The sequence below is a fragment of the Nicotiana tomentosiformis genome, chromosome 4 (genome assembly GCF_000390325.3).
Source record: "Nicotiana tomentosiformis chromosome 4, ASM39032v3, whole genome shotgun sequence".
NCBI lineage: Eukaryota > Viridiplantae > Streptophyta > Magnoliopsida > Solanales > Solanaceae > Nicotiana > Nicotiana tomentosiformis.
Window position 1 is genome coordinate 105857847 of NC_090815.1, and position 20926 is coordinate 105878772.

General features: G+C 36.5%; 1 protein-coding gene and 1 long non-coding RNA gene across 2 annotated transcripts; one reads left to right on the plus strand and one right to left on the minus strand.

Moving 5' to 3' along the window:
• Positions 1-8145: 8145 nt before the first annotated feature.
• Positions 8146-9429, plus strand: LOC104085654 (uncharacterized). Its single transcript, XM_009589743.4, has one exon. The coding sequence runs from the start codon at positions 8146-8148 to the stop codon at positions 9427-9429; it is 1284 nt and encodes a 427-aa protein (XP_009588038.3).
• Positions 9430-13348: 3919 nt separating this feature from the next.
• On the minus strand, positions 13349-20655 carry LOC104085653 (uncharacterized). Its single transcript, XR_683906.4, has 2 exons — positions 20211-20655; positions 13349-15442 (listed from the first exon to the last, which is right to left on the minus strand). It is a non-coding gene; the product is annotated as an uncharacterized lncRNA (long non-coding RNA).
• Positions 20656-20926: the final 271 nt, after the last annotated feature.

Sequence of the window (20926 nt, forward strand, 5' to 3'; positions counted from 1 at the left end):
AAATAGAGGAAATTTTTCTTGGATATAAGATGTGGGTAAAGAAGAAAGTTTTCTTTGTAAGTCATTCTACATGTGTTCATATTTTGTGTCAGGGCTCGGACCAACTACATGAGCATGGTTCGTTTTGACCATTTGGCTCTTACAATTTTTCCTATCGGAACCCTGTTGTTATGAAGTAACTTTCTTGCATCTAACTTGATATGTTTGAGGGGTAATGCTCCCCCAGTATTCGAGGTCGATTGTAAAGAGGCCTCGGATATTGTTGAATTATTCTAAGTTAGCACGATCAATGGTTGCCTCATTAAAAACCTTGCCGAAAACCCATTTGGGATAAAACCGGTCTAAGGAAAAAAAAGTGCAATGCGTGCTTTCAGACCTAGGGCTTTGTGTTGAATGATCCATCCTTGTTCCTGATCGAACTCCTACAGGGGTTAGTTTTGAAATATAAACGAACATGGGAGGGTCGTACCTTAGCAGTAGTATCGTTTTAGGTGCGACACATTCCAATTACTTGATAGTTGTTTGCCGTTTATAATGCCGAGCTTGTACGATCCTTTTCAGACGTTTTCGAGAACCTGATACGGTCCTTCCCAGTTTGGTACTAGTTTTCCTTCATTTGGATTTCTGTTACTGAGGGTGACTTTCCTTAGCACTAAGTCCCCGAGTTTAAAATGGCGAAGCTTGGTTCTTCGATTATAGTATCTTTTGATTCGCTTCTTTTGGGCGGCCAATTGGACGAGAGCAACTTCTCATTTTTCATCCGATAATTCGAGGGTAGTGTTCATAGCCTCGTACTTTTCTATTGTATATCGAAGTCTGGTACTGGGTTCTCCGACTTCGACTGGAATCAAGGCTTTGGAGCCATATACTAAGGAGAACGAGGTTGCCCCCATACTAGATTTTGATGTTATTCGATATGCCCAAAGAACTTCGGGTAGGATTTCTCTTCATTTTCCCTTAGCGTCATTCAGCCTCTTCTTTAGGTTTTGAATGATAGTTTTATTCGTTGATTCAGCCTGTCCGTTCCCACTGGAGTGATACGGTATTGATAATATCCTTTTTATTTTGTGGTCTTCGAGGAATTTCATCACTTTGCTGCCGACAAACTGTTTCCCATTGTCACACACTATTTCGGCAGGTATCCCGAATCGATATATGATATGATCCCAGATAAAGTCTATAACCTCTTTCTCTCTTACTTTCATGAATGCCTATGCTTCAACCCATTTAGAGAAATAGTCAGTCATAAATAAAATGAACTTAGCTTTACCTGGGGCCGATGGCAGAGGGCCGGCAATATCCATTCTCCATTTCATGAATGGCCATGGGGATAGGACTGAGTGAAGTCATTCTCCTGGCTGATGGATCATTGGTAACCTTTGACATTTGTCATATTTTCGAACAAACTCCTTTGCATCTTTGTCCATATCGATCTAATAGTACCCTGCCCTGATTATTTTTCGGACTAATGAATCGGCACCAGAGTGATTTTCACAAGTTCCCTCGTGCACCTCACGTAGGACGTAGTCGGTGTCTCCTAGACCTAAGCATACTGCCAATGGTCCATCGAATGTCCTTCGGTATAACGTTCCATCTGTAGTTAATGTGAATCGAGCAGCTTTGGTTCGTAGGGCCCTCGAATTTTTAGGGTCCAATGGGAGGTTTCCATTCTTTAAGTATTCAATATACTTATTCCTCCAATTCCAGGTTAAGCTTGTAGAATTTATCTCGACATGACCTTCTTCGATTATGGATCTCGAGAGTTAAACGACAGTCCCCGAGTTTATCTCGCCTTCCTCGACCGATGATCCCAAATTTGCAAGTGCATCGGCCTCACTGTTTTATTCTCGTGGAACATGCTGTAAAGTCCATTCTTTGAAATGGTGTTAAGTGACCTACAATTTGTCCAAATACCTTTGCATTCTATCTTCTCGAACTTCTAAGGTTTTGTTTACTTGATTTACCACCAGTAAAGAGTCACACTTGGCTTCAATGACTTCTGCTCCCAAGCTTTTAGCTAGCTCGAGACCTGCAATCATGGCCTCATACTCGGCCTCGTTGTTAGTCAACCTAGTAGTTTTGATAGATTGCCAAATAGTGTTACCTGTGGGTGGCTTTAAAACGATGCCTAGCCCGGACCCTTTCACATTCGAAGCCCCGTCCGTAAAAAGGGTCCATTCCCCTAATGACGTACTCGATTTCAATAAGAGTTCTTTTTCCACTTCGGCTACGAGGGTCGGCGTGAAATCGGCCATGAAATCCGCTAAAATTTGAGACTTGATGGCCATACGGGGTTGATATTCGATGTCGTACCCACTGAGTTCGACGGCTTATTTAGCCAATCGGCCTGACAGTTCGGGCTTATGCAAAACATTACGGAGTAGGTAAGTGGTCAACACGCATATGAGGTGACATTGAAAGTACGGTCTTAACTTTCTAGATGCGCTTATCAATGCAAGTGCCAATTTTTCTAAGTGTGGATATCTAGTTTCTTCTTCTCCTAAGGTTTTACTTACATAATAAACGGGAAATTGCGTACCTTGCTCTTCTCGAACTAGGACACCATTTACCGCGATTTCCGATACTGCCAAGTACATGCAAAGTTTTTTGTCTATTTTTGGAGTATGAAGCAGTGGTAGGCTCGATAGATATCGTTTTAATCCCTCTAATGCATGTTGGCATTTCGGGGTCCAAGCAAAATCGCTCTTCTTTTTGAGTAGAGAGAAAACTTTATGGCTCCTATCTGACGACCTTGAAATGAATCAGCCTAAGGCAGCAATCCACCCCGTTAGCCTCTGCACGGCTTTTACACTGTCCACGATGGCGATGTCTTCGATGGCCTTGATTTTATTGGGGTTAATCTCGATCCCCGATTTGAAACCATGAAGCCGAGGAACTTGCCCGAACTGACCCCGAAAGCACATTTCTCGGGGTTGAGCTTCATGTTGTATTTCCTTAAAATCTCGAATAGAGTCAAATGGTCCTATGCGCGCAGGGACTTAACTAGCATGTCATTAATATAAACTTTCATTGATTTACCTATTTGTTCCTCGAACATTTTCTTTACTAGGCGTTGGTAAGTAGCTCCTGCATTTTTTAGCCCGAAGGGCATCACATTATAACAATATGTTCCATACTTGGTGACAAATGAAGTCTTTTCCTGGTCTTCCAGGTTCATTTGGATTTGATTATACCCGGAATAGGCATAGAGAAAAGTAAGGACCTCGTGGCCGACCCTGGCATCGATCATGCGATCGATGTTAGGTAGTGGAAAAGAATCTTTGGGGCATGCCTTGTTTAAATCCTTATAATCTACATACATTCTAAGTTTGTTCCCTTTTTTAGGGACTACAACTACATTGGCTAGCCATTCGGGATATTTTACCTCCCGAATAGACCCTATTTTGAGAAGTTTAGTTACCTCGTCCTTTATGAATGTGTGTTTTACCTCGGACTGGGGTCTTCTTTTTTGCTTCACCGGTTTGAACTTAGGGTCCAGGCTTAGCCGATGCATCGTTATATCTGGTAGGGTCCCTGTTATATCTAAATGGGACCAAGCAAAACAGTCTATGTTATCAATAAGAAATTGAATAAACCTTTTCCTGAGTTCGGGGGTTAATCCTGTTCCCAGGTATACCTTTCGTTCAGGCAAATGTTCGATTAGTACGACTTGCTCCAATTCTTCAATCGTTGATTGGGTAGCGTTGGAATCATCGGGAACCACGAAGGATCAAGGGATCCTTTGATCATCATCTACCTCGATCTTTTGATTTCTGGTTGGGTTAAAGCTAACGTCTGCAATTGCTATTTGGAATTTTGTTCCCCTTTTGAGTTCGATCCCTTTGTTGACGAGGGTGAGGGTATCAGAATTTCTTCTTCGACGGCAACATTTCCCTTGCGACCGATTGTTCTCCGTACACTATTTTGACTCCCCCCGATGTTGGGAATTTAAGAACCTGGTGTAGGTTCGAAGGTACAACTCTCATGTTGTGGATCCATGGCCTCCCAAAAAGGGTGTTGTACCTCATGTCGCCTTCGATTACGTGGAACTTCGTTTCCTGGATGGTTTCGGCCACGTTTATCGGCAGAATTATCTCACCTTTGGTGGTTTCACATGCCATATTGAATCCGTTTAGAACCAGGGTTGTGGGTACGACCTGGTCTTGTAGACCGAATTGTTCTACAACCTTCGATCTAATGATGTTGGCCGAGCTACCTGGATTAATTAACACACGCTTAACGTTAGTTTTATTCATAAGTACGGATATTACCAGTGCATCATTATGAGGTTGTATGACTCCTTTTGCATCATCATCATTGAAGGACAAAGTTCCTATGGGTGCGTAATCCTGAGTTCGAGATTGTTTTTCTCTCATAATCGATGTCTTAGTGCGTTTAAGCACCGGCCCTTGAGGGGTATCGACGCCGCCGATGATCATGTGGATGATGTGTTGTGGTTCTTCTTATTCGTTTTGCTTACCGAAATCCCTATTTTTGAAATGGTTCTTCGCCCTGTCGCTTAAGAATTCTCGAAGGTGCCCTTTATTGAATAACAGAGCTACCTCCTCTCTTAGTTGCCTGCAATCTTCCATTTTGTGGCCATGGGTTCCATGATACTCACACATTTGATTGGGATTCCTTTGGGCAGTATCGGTTTGCATGGGTCGAGGCCATTTGGTGTCTTTGATGCGTCCGATAGCCGACACGATGGCAGATGCATCAACGTTGAAGTTATACTCCGATAGCCGAGGTGCTTCCTTAGATCCGGTAGGCCTGTCGAGCCCACTTCTGTTTATCAGCCGCCGATACCCTTGACCTCGATCACTTCTTTTGTTGCTTTGTCTGGGGTTATGTCTCGACTCATTGATTATGTGGTTTTCGTTATACAGTCAGTATCGATCCCTGATCGGACCTTGTTCTCGATTGATATCCCTTCGAGCAGCGGGCTCAGACCCCAACTGATATCGACTCTAATTTTTGATTGGTACCGATTGTGTACATCGGCCCAAGTGATAGCTGGGTACTTGATCAGGTTATGCTTTAACCACCGTGAAGCCTTCAAATTTCGTTCGTTCAAACCTTGAGTGAAAGTCTGAACAGTCCAATCGTCTGTGACTGGGGGTAGATCCATTTGTTCGATTTGAAAACAAGACACGAACTCCCTTAGCATCTCGTTATCCCTTTGTCTTACTTTAAACAGGTCTGACTTCCTGGTCTCGACTTTTATGGCCTCGGCGTGTGCTTTTACGAAGAAATCTGCAAACATTGCAAAAGAATCGATAGAATTAGATGGAAAATTATGATATCATATCATTGATCCCTTTGACAGGTTTTACCAAATTTCTTCAGTAATACGGATTCGATCTCATCATCCTCTAGATCGTTCCCTTTGATGGCACATGTGTATGAGGTGACATGTTTGATGGGATCGGTAGTTCCATTATATTTAGGAATCTCTGGCATGCGGAACTTCTTTGGGATCGGTTTAGGAGTCGCGCTTGGTAGGAAAGGTTTTTGTATGAATTTTTTGGAATCTAAGCCCTTTAATAATGGCAGTGCCCCCGGGATCTGATCAACCCTGGAGTTGTATGTTTTTACCTTTTTATCGTTTGCTTCGATCCTCTTTTCTCCTGATTCTTTAGCAATTTTGGGATTAGTCCCCGACTCCTGCTCGTTTGATTTCACTATAGCTGGTTCCGTTGTAGGGGTAATTTCTCGGGGTTGACAGGGCTCCGGTCTACTCGGTATCTGGGTTTGACTCTACAACTGAGTTATTGCTGCCTGTTGATCTTGCAACATTTCGAAAATCATATGCAAGATGATGTTGTTTTCCTCGACGTTATGGGTATCTCGAGTTGCAGACCGAGTGCCACCATGGATGCTATTTTCAGGTTCAGAATGTAGATTCGCCTCAATGGCCACATGCGAATTGATGTCTATCGGTACTTCGATTCGAGCTCCAACGACATTGACAAGTGGTCTTTCAGTACAGGGTGTCAAGTTGTTGTTCTCATCTTGAAGATCAGCTTCGTTGTCAATAGGTAAGGCCATTTGATTGATAATTGATCATTGCTAATCCGAAATCCAAGACACTAAGCGCAAAACGATGTGTTTTTACAGATTCGTATCAAATAACCACTATTATCTTTACCCAAAAAACGAATAGAGTTGAATTTGTACGTAGTTCTAAGGATATGTGGTATAACTCAACACAAATCGTATGGATAAATAGAAATATCAAATCTTTGATTGTGATGATGAAAGATATGAAGCTAGAAAGGATAGTTCTTCAATATGAAATGTGTGATATCTCAGTTACCAAGTATGCAAAAACTTGCCCTTTACATAAATAATAACCATACCCTTTATAGTGGAGGGATTCTACTTTAGATATAATTAAATATACATAGTGGGAGACCCATGATAAATCAGTTTTTTCATAATTTCTGCCAAGATTCTCTCCTCTAGTGGAATTGCAACGGCTCTTGTCTATAAGCTCGATCTTGACCCGAGCTCTCAATCTTGACTCGAGCTCGATTCTGGCCCGGATCCTTGTATTGATTCGGGGTCAGTGTTGGTCGGTCTCTGCCTCGTAAGCTCGATAACTTCACTTTGCGTCATAGTTCGATTTGGACTCGAGCTCGATAATAATATCGAGCTCGACATTGATTGGTCCTTAGGGCTCGAAGCTTGGTGACCTGACTCTGTATCTCAACCTGATTATGAAGATGCTTCTCCAATCCAATACATTACTATCTCGACCAGTTCGTACGAAAGACTAACCGGTTTTTACCGTATACAGTTATGTTGTTTATGAATAATGTATCTTTTGATTTGAACATTATCTAAGTACAATGTTGCAAGACCAAATCGAAATCGAGACATAAGATTGTCTAGTGGAGGAACATTGAATTTGAATGAAATGGTATACTATCTTTTGATTTGCTAGGACAATGCGTTTTGGAGAAATATTAGTAATCTTAGGAGGAAACTTATCATAGGTCTAACCAATAAGCTTGCACCATAATTGTAAGTTACTTAAGGGATTGCAAACCCATTTACCTTTACAACTTTTAGGCTGATAATGTAAAGATTATTTACACTAATTGTCAATTTTAACTTGTAATTACAGGTTAGACATTATTTTTCTCAAATTATCAATTAATGCTTATCAAGATATTTATCGATAATTATCTAATAAGTAATATGATTGTATCCCACCACAATGATGCCAATAGTTAGATGCACCAACACGTCTAACAAATTCTTGTTCAATGGTTATAGTGAAATAGTTAATACTAACCTTTCATATTTGTTTGTTCATTCCCCTAACCAAATTGGTCAACATAGTAAACAAATTTTCACCATTAGTTTTGCGTTAGAAATTTTCGCATTACCAACCATTCTTTCAAACAAGAAAGGACTTTTCTCTTTTTTCTAACAGCTTTCCTCTATGAAACCGTTTGTACTATATTAGTTGCTATATAGCCTTTTAAAAGGAAGGACAACAATAGCATTTAGAGATCATAAAAGAAAAGAAACACTCAAAAAAGAAATAAAATCTTTAGTCTTTTTCTCTTGTACTTGTTCCTCCTTCCTTATTTCTTTCAGATCGATTGCCAAAAATATTATTAATTGGAAATGTTTTTTCGTTTCCAATTAATGTATCAAAAGTAGATATCATGAAGTAGATAAAAAAGTCATGTCGATCTGAAAACCATACAAAAGGAAGGGGATTTATATAGTTTTAAAAAATGGAGGTTCAAAGGCTACAAGAATTATTGTGGTTATTTTCAAAATTGCAAAGTAATCGTGTTGCCCTCGTGGGTGGAAACCACACCGCTGCCAGGTTTTGCACTCGCTAAAATTCTTGCAAATCCAAGCTCTCTACCTCTTCCCTTTTGCTCTTAGATTGAATTATAATTTGCATGCTCTCTTTTCCAAAAATTGCAAACACCTTCAACCTTCCTCGGCTAGCCTCAAAAAAATTTCAACCTTCTTCTTTTGCCTACTGGCCCGTCTAATTTAGATTCGTGTCGGTAGAACGAAAATTCTCTCAGGACTCAGTCGGTCGAACACGATTTGACTTCTGATTAACCGTGAAAGCGGGATTTTCATGTGATTAACTTGTTTCATCTAATAAACATGACGTATAAAACAATGAGTTTGTTGCATAATTTTCACACCAAGAAAGAAGACAAAATGAAAAGCCTATACATGGATGCCTTAGGCTTTCACGGTGATACGCATTTGGTCATCATAAGATTTCACCATTTGTCGATTTTGAAGTTGATTTCTCAAGCAGCCATTTTGGCATTGGTTGTTCTCTCTTTCCCCTGGATTAATACGATAATCAGGGGTTTAACATCGAGCTACGGATATATTAACGTTTCTAAAGTTGAGATGGCTAATTATAATCCGATCAAGTTGGAGTTTTTGCCTCTCATTTTTCATGATTTGGCCAATGAAGGCCTTCTCAAAATGGGGGATAGGTCCCTACTTGTTACCAATGGAAATGAAGATCAAGCTATTTACAATTCTCAAGTTACAAGTGATTACAAGATGGATTTGATTTCTTTTTCAGATTTGGCACGTCAAAAAAGTCTCTTTCTTAAAGAAACTTTTGACTTTGCGCTAATTCCCAACGGCTTCTCCGAATCTGTTAATTTTATTGATCGCGCTCTGAAAGTAGGTGGTATTGTTGCTGTCCAACTAATTAACGACAACCCCATGACTACATTTATACAACCATCAAACTACAAAGTTGTCTATGTTCGAAAATTTGATTCCACAATTATTGCCATGAAAAAGACAAGTACTTATGCCTCTACCAAAACTAGTACTACTCCTACTACACATCATAGAAAATTGTGCAACTTTGCTCCAAAGGCAAAAGAGGCAGCATTGAAAAAACTAGAAGATGTATTACTTGAACCACCAAGAGCAGCATCAGGTAAATCTAGCAGATATCTCAAACGGACTCGTTATTTATCAGAGTTGATGGATATTCCCCTAGAAAGTTACCCACGAAGGGTCTTTATTGATGTTGGTTTACAAGAAAAGAACGAAGGATCAGCCGATTCGAGTTGGTTTTCGAAGCATTATCCAACGAGGAATACGAAATTCGAGATATTCAAGATTGAAACAGTGACAAAAGAGTCATCTGCACAATTGATTGGAATGTCTGATTGGCTAAAGAAGAATGTGAAAGAAAATGAATATGTGGTAATGAAGGCAGAAGCTGAAGTGGTTGAAGAAATGGTGAGAAACAAAGCAATTAGGTTAGTTGATGAACTCTTCTTGGAGTGTAAACATCAAGGTATTAAAAAAGGTGATAAAAAGAAAAGTAGGAGGGCATATTGGGAATGTTTATCTTTGTATGGTATGTTAAGGGATGAGGGTGTTGCTGTACACCAATGGTGGGGTTAAAAAAACTGTACAAGTATTAATTATAACAAGATTTATGTACGTATAATTGACAATATAAAGTTTATTTGCATTGTTAGTGTACTGTTATCAAATTTGTTATTATTGTTATAAGTAATTTGATTGTATAAATATTTTGTACTAATGTCCGTGTATATATATAAAGCGATATAGAATTTTAAAAATGATCGGCAAACATAAAGGAAACGTGGTTATGAATTCATGTATATTTTGTTTGATCCATTTTTTTTATGTATATGGTTTGGAGTTGTTTTCGTTCATTAAAATGATATGATAATCAGGTGCAAAAGAGATTTAAAGATACTTCACTGTGATTACCCCTCTTTTCTTTCTTTTTTTTTTCAAAAATATATTATGGCATTATTGCATTGATGTGCTCCAAAAAATAAAATTAAAAAATATAATAAAAAATAAAGGTGCGTTTTTTTAGCGAGTGAAGATATATCTTTTTCTTTTTTCATTTTTGTATGCGTTTAATTAAATGAAATTTTTGATCTCTTTTATCTGAAGTAAATTTACTACTAAGTAAAGCTCTTTTTAAAGAACTTTGATTCCGTAAAAGATTTAATATCCCAACAAAAAACTACGTTTTATCCTCTCTTTGATATTTTTTCGGTAATAGTCTTGAATCATGCATGAACTCGAAGTAGCAAAATCATTGGCCACAATCCACATAGCTATCTGAAATAAACAAAGGATTTTATTCACATTCCGTTACAAAATCAGAGTACGTGGAGAATTTGCATTCCATTATCCTATTAAATTTGAATGATAAAGTTTTTAAAAATAAATTATAGGTATTTTATATAGTTCAAACAAAGAAAGAATTTATATAAAGCAAAATCTTAATTGATTAGCGTATTAAATATTATTATTTCTCACTTAGTTCAAATACTTTAAAAAATTATAACTAAAATTTTAGTTAATTACAAAATCTTATAATTTTAAGAAAAATAATTTAATACAGTTTTGTCCAATTTAAGTTCTATTAAAAGTTGTTTAAAACGGAAAAAAAGATCCAATGAGAGCACAAAAAAATAGTAGAAGAAATAACTTGACAAATGATTGAAGCATACATTCTAATGCAAAAAAGGCGACTATGCAATCAAGATTCACAATCAAGAACATCAAAATAAAGATGTATCGGTTGAATACGTGCATGCAAAATTCAACTACTAATATGTGAAAGCAAAATTCAACTACTAATACAAATACATGAATACAAAATTCAACTAAATATAAAAGAAATTTACTCAAAGAAATAGAACCTGAAACCCTTAATTTTATAGTTGCTGCTTCAACAAGGCGAAGTTTTATAATGATGAAGAGGTGTAATTATGACTTCTTTTATAGAAGTACTTGTGTATATAATTGTTTAAAAATTTATTCAAAAAACTCTAATAAAAAAGAAGTTCACAAAAGCTCGTTTTCACCTAATATATTTTATAAAAATTAGTGTCAAACATTTATACCAAAACTTTCCTAGTATGTGTATGCGAATTAGTTAAAATTTTGTTTACTAAAAAGATTTTTCAAGTGTGAAAATTTTAATACTTCTAAATTTGAATATAGTTGAAAGTATCGAAAGTTTCATAGTGTATGTTAATTAGTGAAAATTTTATTAACTAAAAAAAACCGAAACCTTCCTATTGTGTGCGAATTAGACAAAATTTTATTAACTGAAAAAAGACCCTCCTAAATTTAAAAGGAAAATTTTAATAATACTCCTAAATATTAATGGATTTGGACGGAAACTTTCGTATTATGTAATGAACTATAATCTTTCCTACTATGTGTGCTTGAAATTCTAGAACCAAAAAGAATTGAAGATCAATATTATAAATATTAAAGGAGTAATTAAATGGTAATTCCCATATAGTAGGGAATTAATTAAATGACTATTCCTAAATAGTAGGAAATTATTTTAAATGAGTATTCTTAAATATTAAGAAAATAGTTAATGACTATTTTGTCAAGTGTGAACTCTATTTTAAAATAATAAAAAAGACGAACGACATTTTGCTAAGGGCATTCGTGCTTTTAATATAACTAGTTTTAGTATACGTGCGTTGCACGTGGACATTGCATCAATTAATAAAAAATAGAAAAATATATAAATAACGAACAAATGTTTGAAAAATAACAATTTTGGTTAAAATAAATGCAAATAATTGCTTAAATGATTAAAATAAATGCAAATAATTGTTTAAATGATAAAAAAAACTATTTTATTAACATATGTAGCAGCTAAACTCAATATATATCTTCTGAACATGATGATAAATTAAATTAAATTAGTTGTATTAGTAATACATGACATATAAAATCTTTTTGAAATTACAGTAAAAGAAATCAATAGATAAATTTCAACTTAATTCTAATTTATGAAGATAAGGTTTCGATTTTTTTTAGAATAAAAATAGATAAGATATTAATATGTCATGATTATGAACTAAATGTTTTATTTAGAAAAATGAAGTTAAGATATTTTTCACAAACTATTAGATTTTTTCAAGTATTACAAAAGAGATTGATAAAAATTAGAAACATGCTCTACTTTTTTAATCCTTCTTTTTTCAATTGTGATTCTTAGTTTTTCTTTAATTTTTGATATTTATAGATCTTTTTTCTATATGGTGATATATATATATATATATATATATATATATATATATATATATATATATATATATATATATATATATAAAAATCTTATATGTCATCCCTAGTTTATCAAAATTAAATCAAATATAATATCAACAATCAAGCCTTGTATTATGTAAATTAAGGCCTTGTATTTATGTAAACTAAGTACCTTAAAATTGTTGACAAATGACATGGTTGAATAAAAACTTAGATGTTTATATGTCATCATTATTACCCTCATGGTTTCTGATAAACGTCAAATTTTTAATATTAGAGAGTTTAAAAAAAAAAAAAAATTCATTAAAAAGAGTTCAATCAACTAATGAAGTGTTAATTCTAAATTAGCAAATGTTGATTATATAAATCATGTGTATAGCAATTTTTTTAATTAGACTATTTTTCTAATTGACATAGTTTTCCACAAGATATTAACTTTTAATTAATAAAATAAATAGTCGTGAAAATTTTGAAAACAAATGTTATATCAAACTAACTTTTGTATCTCTTATTGAACTTAGATGAGGAAACCCGTCCATAAATCTAAACACAAGATTTGTGTATATGTAAGTAGAGGCGTTAATCTTGCTTAAATAGTTACTTGGCTTAAATTATTCGAAAAAAGATAAATTATAGATTCCTAAATATTTGAACTTCCTACCTAGTTCAATAAGGAAAGATTTAATAATCAATATTTTAGTTGATTTTTAAGTCTTAAATATTAGGAAAATAATTTAATCACAATTACAATTACAATTTTGTCCAATAAAAATATTTATTTTTAATGGCAAAAAAGACGAACGATATTTTGCGTCGTGCGTGTAACCCGTATCCATGAGAATTACTTTTTTTTTTTGAAGCATAAATATTATTCAAATATTGTCTTTGAATTGTAACGTATAAATTAAAAACTTTGCAAGTTCCTGAAAATGATAAATGATATTAGTGTATAGATATTTGGATTCAATCAAGCGATTCTTTCTCCAATTTGCTCGAGTAAACTCTTCTTAATAAGATCAACGGTTGCAATTTGTTGTCACTAAAAACTTGAAGAAATTCCGTGCTTTAATGAGGTATATATTTTTTTATTTGTTCTTTTTTTTTTTGCAGAAGCTTTTTGCTTTAGTAAGCTACTATATATTACATTACATGCTTAAAGCTGAAATACAAAAAATTCACTCTAATAACTTTTTGAATAATCACGTATTAAATTTCTTTGGACTTTCTGACAAAGAAGAACAACCGGTAAACAATGGGCTATGAAGATATCAAATACTTTCTTGTGCTCAAGATACAAAATTTGTAATGAATAAAAGCAAAATGTGTACTACTTCAAATTACCAAATAATATTTCTTGCTAAAGTACAACAGATTTTTTCCTAATTGCTCAAAATGCCCATCAAGTGCCTAGAATACTAAATCCTAAACAAGGCAAGGAGTTTAATCTTTAGTTCACCCTAAACTGATTGTTAATATCTTATATTTTCATGTGAAAATATTAAACAGTCAAGTCTATGTCAATTGGGTCGACATCACCTATTTTGAGAATAAAATATTTTAGTCTTGTTAAAAAACTTATTGAAATATAAAGGATGCACCAGGCATACAATTTTTTGTTGTTGTTGTTAACTGGACAAGCACACATATAATTAATAATGAGGAAAAGTAGCATACTTATTAGAAAGTAAAGGACATTTACTTCCATATAAAGGATGGTGTTGACTGCAAGTATTCATTCGGAAAGCAAAAATAAGAGCAGAAATATCCAAGTGAATAGGCAATCTTAAGTCTCTACATAAATACCCGGATAAAAAACACAAATGCCACTCTTTATATACCAATATTCAGGGGCGAAGCTACGTAGTTACTGACCACCCTTCATCGAAAAATTATACGGTATATATAGGTAAAATATTAGATTTTAGTGTTATATAACATATATTGAACACCTTTTATCAGAGATTTTTTTTACTTCTTTCAAATTTGAACTCCCTAGATGAAATTCCTGGCTTCGCCACTACCAATATTAATGCAGTCACCAACAGTAGTTTAAATAACTAATTAAGGAGCCCATTTTAAAAGTTATCAGGTGTAACATGTGGTAAAAGCAAGGACAACACAAGCAAAAAGCCTAAGGGAGACTTCTACATGAAAATAAGCTACTATAAAGAAAAAATCAAAAAATAAAAAGAACTTCACGGTAAATAAAGCAACATAGAAAATCTTTTTTCAGGTTCTTCTTATTTATGTGGTCATATTGTTTCTTCGAATTAACTTGCTTATATGTCATTGATTTGTCCAACTACCCACTGTTAGTATTAGAGGCCTTTTCTCTGGTAGATTTTTAACATTTAATCACAATCTTCCAGTCATGTTTAGATGCTATCTAGAAATATATACAAGAATGTGCACTCGCACAAACACACATAGAGAGACATGCATTACAAAGCATGAAAGGAAGCAATTAGTTTTGATAATTTTAGCATGTTCAATAACCCGTTAGAAAGTCACTAAGAATTGTATAACAAATTTAATAATCACTATGTAAGACAATAAGACATTATAATCCTGTAAAAGAATTGTATCTTACAGAAAAGGATAAATTTACTCCGTAGAGGGGCAAGACAAAGCAAGCTAAGAGTAAAATTATACTCCATATTAGAGTTCATTACTCACACAGTTACTGAACTATGTGAAATTATTGAGTAAAGTCACTTTTTTTTCACTTGTAACAAGACAGTCACTCAACTATTCCTATTGCACTCTGATGATCACTCAACCAGATTTATTAATTTTTTGGTGGAAAATGCTGATTTGGCCGTCCACATTTACTTTTGGACTACATAAAATAATTAACACCAAAAGAAAATATAAAATCCACCCATACACTCAATCTGTCTCGATTCGACCCGTTTATAAGAAAGAGCGCTGTAAGATTTTTGGTGGATTTTAATCTTTATAAATGGTTCGGGTCGGGTGTATGGGTGGGTTTATATGCTTTGTTCGGGTGTTAATCCTTCTATATAGTCCAAACGTCTATGTGGACTGCCAAGTCAGCATTTTTCACTGGAAAAAAATTAATAAATCTGGTTAAGTGATCATCAAAGTGTAATACGGATCGTTGATGGACTTTCTTGTTACAAACGAAAGAAAAGTGACTTTACTTCATAATTTCACATAGTTCAGTGATCATCTGAGTAATGGACTCGAAATATTATTATAAATGAGAAACTATAAGCAAAAGATTCTAAGAAGTTTGAATGATTCAAAAAGCCATACCTGACCTGTTAGATTACCAACAAAAGCAAGCAGAGGATCGGCAAGAAGTGGAGCGAAGGTTTTCTACAAAGTTCTGAAATCGAAAGTCAAAGTTATTGTTGGATATTAGTTCTTGAAACTACACTATAAAGAGCAATAAAGCCCAAAAAAAAAAGGGGAGACTGCATGGTAAAATAGAACAATAATAAAAGAGATCACAAATGAGAGTGGTATGGAGAAAATTAAAAACTTTGACTGCGCATCCAAAGAAACACAAGAATAAAGTTAAGAGCACAAATCGCTGATGAAACACAAAAATCTATTGTGACTCATCCACAAACAAAATCAGATCGTAAGCACTTAAATATACATATATAAATCTAAGGGAATTCATAAGTAAAATTATACTTTTTGCAAAATACTAATGAAATCAGATTCTAAGCAACAATATATACATAAACTGATAGAACTTGGAGATACCCTAATTTACTTGGAGACTCATTATATATGAAGAACTTCTTCAAGTCTTCAAATTTGGAATGAAATCTTTAGCAAATTCAAGCGTGGAATTTAACATATTTTGTGAGATTCCTTATATATGAAGGACTTCTTAAGTCTTCAAATTTGGAATGAAATCTTTAACAAATTCAAGCGTAGAATTTAACATATTTTGCTAATATTTTAAAAAAGCTAGTATAATTTTATAATTACAATTTTATCTAAACGTGAACTATATTGACGAAGGGTAAAAAAAGGCGAACAATATTTCGCTAAAGCTCTTCGTGCTTTTAATATAGTATAGATATAGCTATAATTATAGATTAGATAAGTTTGGCCAAATACATGACAATCCCTTAAACTTGTTCACACTTTTCAGATAAACACTCTATTTCAAGTCTGTTCCATTTTGAACATTTTAAGTAGGTATTTACTGTGTCATTTAGATACAAAATTGATAAGCATCCTAACACAAAAAATGGGTATAATTCACATGCTATGGTAACAAATAAAACGTAGACACGTAGATTTAACTAAAACAACAACAACAACAACAACAACAACAACAACAACATACCCAGTAAAATCCCACTAGTGGGGTCTGGGAAGGGCAGAGTGTACGTAGACCTTACTCTTATCCCGGAAGGGTAGAAAGGCTGTTTCCGGGAGACCCTCGGCTCAACAGAAGAGACAATAATATCATAAAAGAAACGAAATAAAAGATCCGTAACAACAAAAGAAGCCAGAGAAGTAATAATATCATCTTAAGAGACACCAAATAAGTGAAAGGGAATGCAATAACACAATATTGTGCAAAACAACAAAATAGTGTGAACACAACATAGACCGCTAATAGACATAGACAAAACTCTATCAGACTACCCGGTACAAAGAGGGAAAAACTCTCTACTACCCCCTAGCCTAACCCTAATGCTCGACCTCCACATATTCCTGTTAAGAGTCATGTCGTCGGAAATCTGAAATCGCGTTATGTCCTGCCTGATCACCTCGCCCCAATACTTCTTAGGCCGCCCTCTACCTCTACTCGTGCCTGCCAAAGCCAATCGCTCGTATCTCCTAACCGGGGCATCTATGGTTCTCCTTCGCACATGCCCGAACCATCTAAGCCTCGCTTCCCGCATCTTGTCGTCCACGGGTGCAACGCCCACCCTCTCCCGAATATCTTCATTCCTTATCTTATCCAATTTAGTAAGCCCGCACATCCATCTCAACATCCTCATTTCGACTACTTTCATCTTCTGGATATGTGAATTCTTAACTGGCCAACACTCAGCCCATATAACATAGACGACCTAACCACCGCTCTGTAGAACTTACCTTTGAGTTTCGGTGGTACATTCTTGTCACACGGGACTCCAGACGCTAATCGACATTTCATCCACCCCACCCCAATATGGTGCATGACATCCCGTCGATCTCCCCATCTCCCTGAATAATTGACCCTAGGTACTTGAAACTTTCTCTCTTGGGGATGACTTGTGAGTCGAGCCTCACTACCACGTCCGCTTCCCCCGTCACGCCGCTGAACTTACACTCCAGATATTCCGTCTTAGTCCTACTCAACTTGAAACCTTTGGACTCTAGGGTCTGCCTCCAAACCTCCAGTCTCTTATTAACACCGCTACGCGTCTCATCAATCGGAACTATATCATCAACGAACAACATACACCATGGCACCTCCCCTTGAATATGGTGCATCAGGGCATCCATCGCCAGTGCAAATAAGAACGGGCTAAGCGTAGATCCTTGGTGTAACCCCATAACCACCGAAAAAAGCTCGGAGTCACCTTCCGCAGTCCTGACCGAGTCTTAGCTCCATTATACATATCCTTTATCGATCTAATGTACGCTACCGACACCCCTTTCACCTCCAGGAATCTCCAAAGAACGTCCCTAGGGATCTTGTCATACGCCTTCTCTAGGTCAATAAACACCATGTGCAAATCCCTCTTCCTATCCCTGTACTGTTTCACTAACCTCCTAATAAGGTGGATAGCTTCCGTAGTATAACGTCCCGACATGAACCCGAACTGATTTTCAGAAATAGACACTGCCCTCCTCACCCTTCCCTTCGACCATCATCTCCCAAACTTTCATGATATGACTTAACAACTTGATGCTCCTATAGTTGTTACAATTCTGGATATCACCTTTGTTCTTGAATAGCGGAATCATCATACTATATCTCCACTCATCTGGCATCCTCTTCGTCCTGAAAATAATATTAAACAGCCCAGTCAGCCACTCTAAGTCTGCTCTACCCATAGAACTCCAAAATTCTACTGGAATCTCATCTGGTCCGGTCGCTTTGCCCTGACTCATCTTACACACAACTACCACTACCTCATCAACCTTAATACGCCTACAATACCCAAAGTCTCGGTGACTCTCGGAGTGTCCCAACTCCCCTAGCACGATGTTACTGCTCCTCTCTTCATTCAGAAGTTTATGAAAGTACGTCTGCCATCTATTCTTAATCTGGGACTCTTCCGTCAATACTCTACCTTCCTCGTCTTTGATGCACCTCACTTGATCCAGGTCACGAGACTTCCTCTCTCTCGCTTTGGCCAGCCGGAATAACTTCTTGTCCCCACCTTTGCCCCCCAGTTCCTCATACGACCGACCAAACACATCAGTCTTAGCCTCTGTGACAGCTAATTTTGCCCCCTTCCTAGCTTCCTTATACCTAACTTTGTTTGCTCTCTTCTGCTTCTTGTCGGTACTCTCCACTAACGTAAGGTACGCCATTTTCTTTGCTTCCACTTTACCTTGAACCACATCATTCCACCACTAGTCGCCTCGGTACCCGCCATAGTAGCCCTTCAAGACCCCTAACACCTCTCTCGCCGCCTCCCTTATATAGTCCGTCGTCGCCGTCCACATAGCGCTAGCATCCCCACCCCTCTTCCAATCACCCATAGCCAACAACCGCCCCTCCAACTCATGCGCATTATCCTTAGCCAAAGCACCCTACCCGATCTTCGGTTGACCCCGTATAAACCTCTTCTTCCTCTTTGTCACGATAGGGACGTCCATCGCCAGGATCTTATGGTGAGTCGCGAGGTTCTCACTCGGGATCACCTTACAATCCTCGCACAACCACCTATCACACCTCCCGAATCCTCGCACAACCACCTATCACACCTTCCTGAGGAGGATATAATCTATCTGGGTCTTAGCCACCATACTCCGGAAAGTAACCAAATGCTCCCCCCTCTTCGAAAAAGTAGAGTTCGCGATCATCAACTCAAAAGCCCTAGTGAAATCCAAGAAAGAAGTACCTCCTCCATTCTTATCCCCAAAGCCAAAGCCACCGTGCACCTCGCCATTACCCCCATCAGACGATCCAATATGACCATTGAAATTTCCTCATATAAATAACTTCTCTGTTACCGGAATACCCTGCACCACCTCATCCAACCCCTCCTAGAAGCGCCTGTTAACCTCCTCGTCCAAGCCCGATTGCAGCGCGTACGCATTAACGACATTCAGAGTGCCTCCAACTACTAACTTAATCGCCATCAATCTATCATTTACCTGCCTAACCTCAACCACTGATTCTCCCTATCCACCAAAATATAGAAAAAACTAAAATACAGAAAAAAGTAAAAAAGAAACAAGAACCATCAGAAAAAGGTTCTGGTCGAGTTCTTCTTCCATTCTCGTCGATCATTCATATTTCTTTCTCCATCTCAGTTGGCTTTCTACATCCATATATGCTATAAGGTCTCCTTTTTTATCTTTTTCAAATTTCACCTAATTTGCTCGATTGAAGAAGGTTGTCGGTGCAATATCGAAAAGAGTACCGGGCTCTCAAATTTTTGCTTCTATTTGCCGATGTGAAACTAAAAATATCTTGGACAGAAGCAAACTCAGGTAGTAGGTTTTACGACTGCAAAATCGATCAAGTTAGTGTTTTCACTAAAATTCTAAGTTGAGGTTGAGCCTGCTGTGTCGTCTCACCACCATTACCGACCAGCTGAAGCCTGAAGCTCTAAGGAAGAAGAAGGATTATGATCAGCACTTGTCTGAGAATACGCTTGCAATCCAGCATCAGTAGCACCAATTTATTGCTACATAATTGATAGGAAATTCACTGTGTCATTTTGTCGAATACCTTATATGCTCGAAACAACTGAAAATTCTTTTTACATTATCGTGGAGTTTGGCTGGATGAAGTCAGTGAGAGAAAGCTTAAACATATTATCCATGACAGCAGAAAGTTTTTCGCAATAGTTTTTTTGATTTGGACCGACGGAACTCCATTTCCGGCCAACTGAAGCTTCGTCGGTGTTCAACATAATGTCGGAGCTGACTTTTTTGACAGTAAAATAGTTACTTACAATTTATGGGTTGGTCAATTTCACCAGGAAAGATTCCTCGAAGATGCTTCAGTCCACCGGTGATAAAATCAAAATTTTAATACCACTAGTCAATGAACTCTGAAACCACCAGGAACACTTCGATTCACCTTCACTCGTTCCAAGAGAATTCAATAGCACGTGAAATTGAAAATTAAATCTGCTCCAACATTTTAATCGATAGAAAAATTTAGATTTGATATCCGACCAGCAAAAATTATATTTTCCAGCAAGAAGTACGAGTAGTTCGTTTTCAGGACCATTTCAGGCTTTCAGCTCGACAAATATGAGTAACACTTACCTTGACATGTCTGCCTTTTGTGTCTAAATGACACAATAAAAGCGTGCTTAAAGTGTTATGAATCAAAATGACCAAAACATAAGGCTGAGGGTATATTTGGAAACTTAGCAAATTATATTTGAGACCCGGTTAGATGGAGTATATACGATACACCTATATATACAATAGAAAATATTCTATTAGAGAAAAAGTTATGAACTTGATTTATTTTATTTTACTTAGTTTCTCAGAGGATAGATCTAGAACCTCCCTTCCTTCTCCCCTTTTCATTTCTTCTTCCTATGGAAGATTTGGTTACTTGTTTTAAACATTTGTAATTATTTGAAGATGAACTCTTATATTTGTGTATTTGGTTCCCATAATCTATTTCAATATAATATGAGTTCACTACATAAAG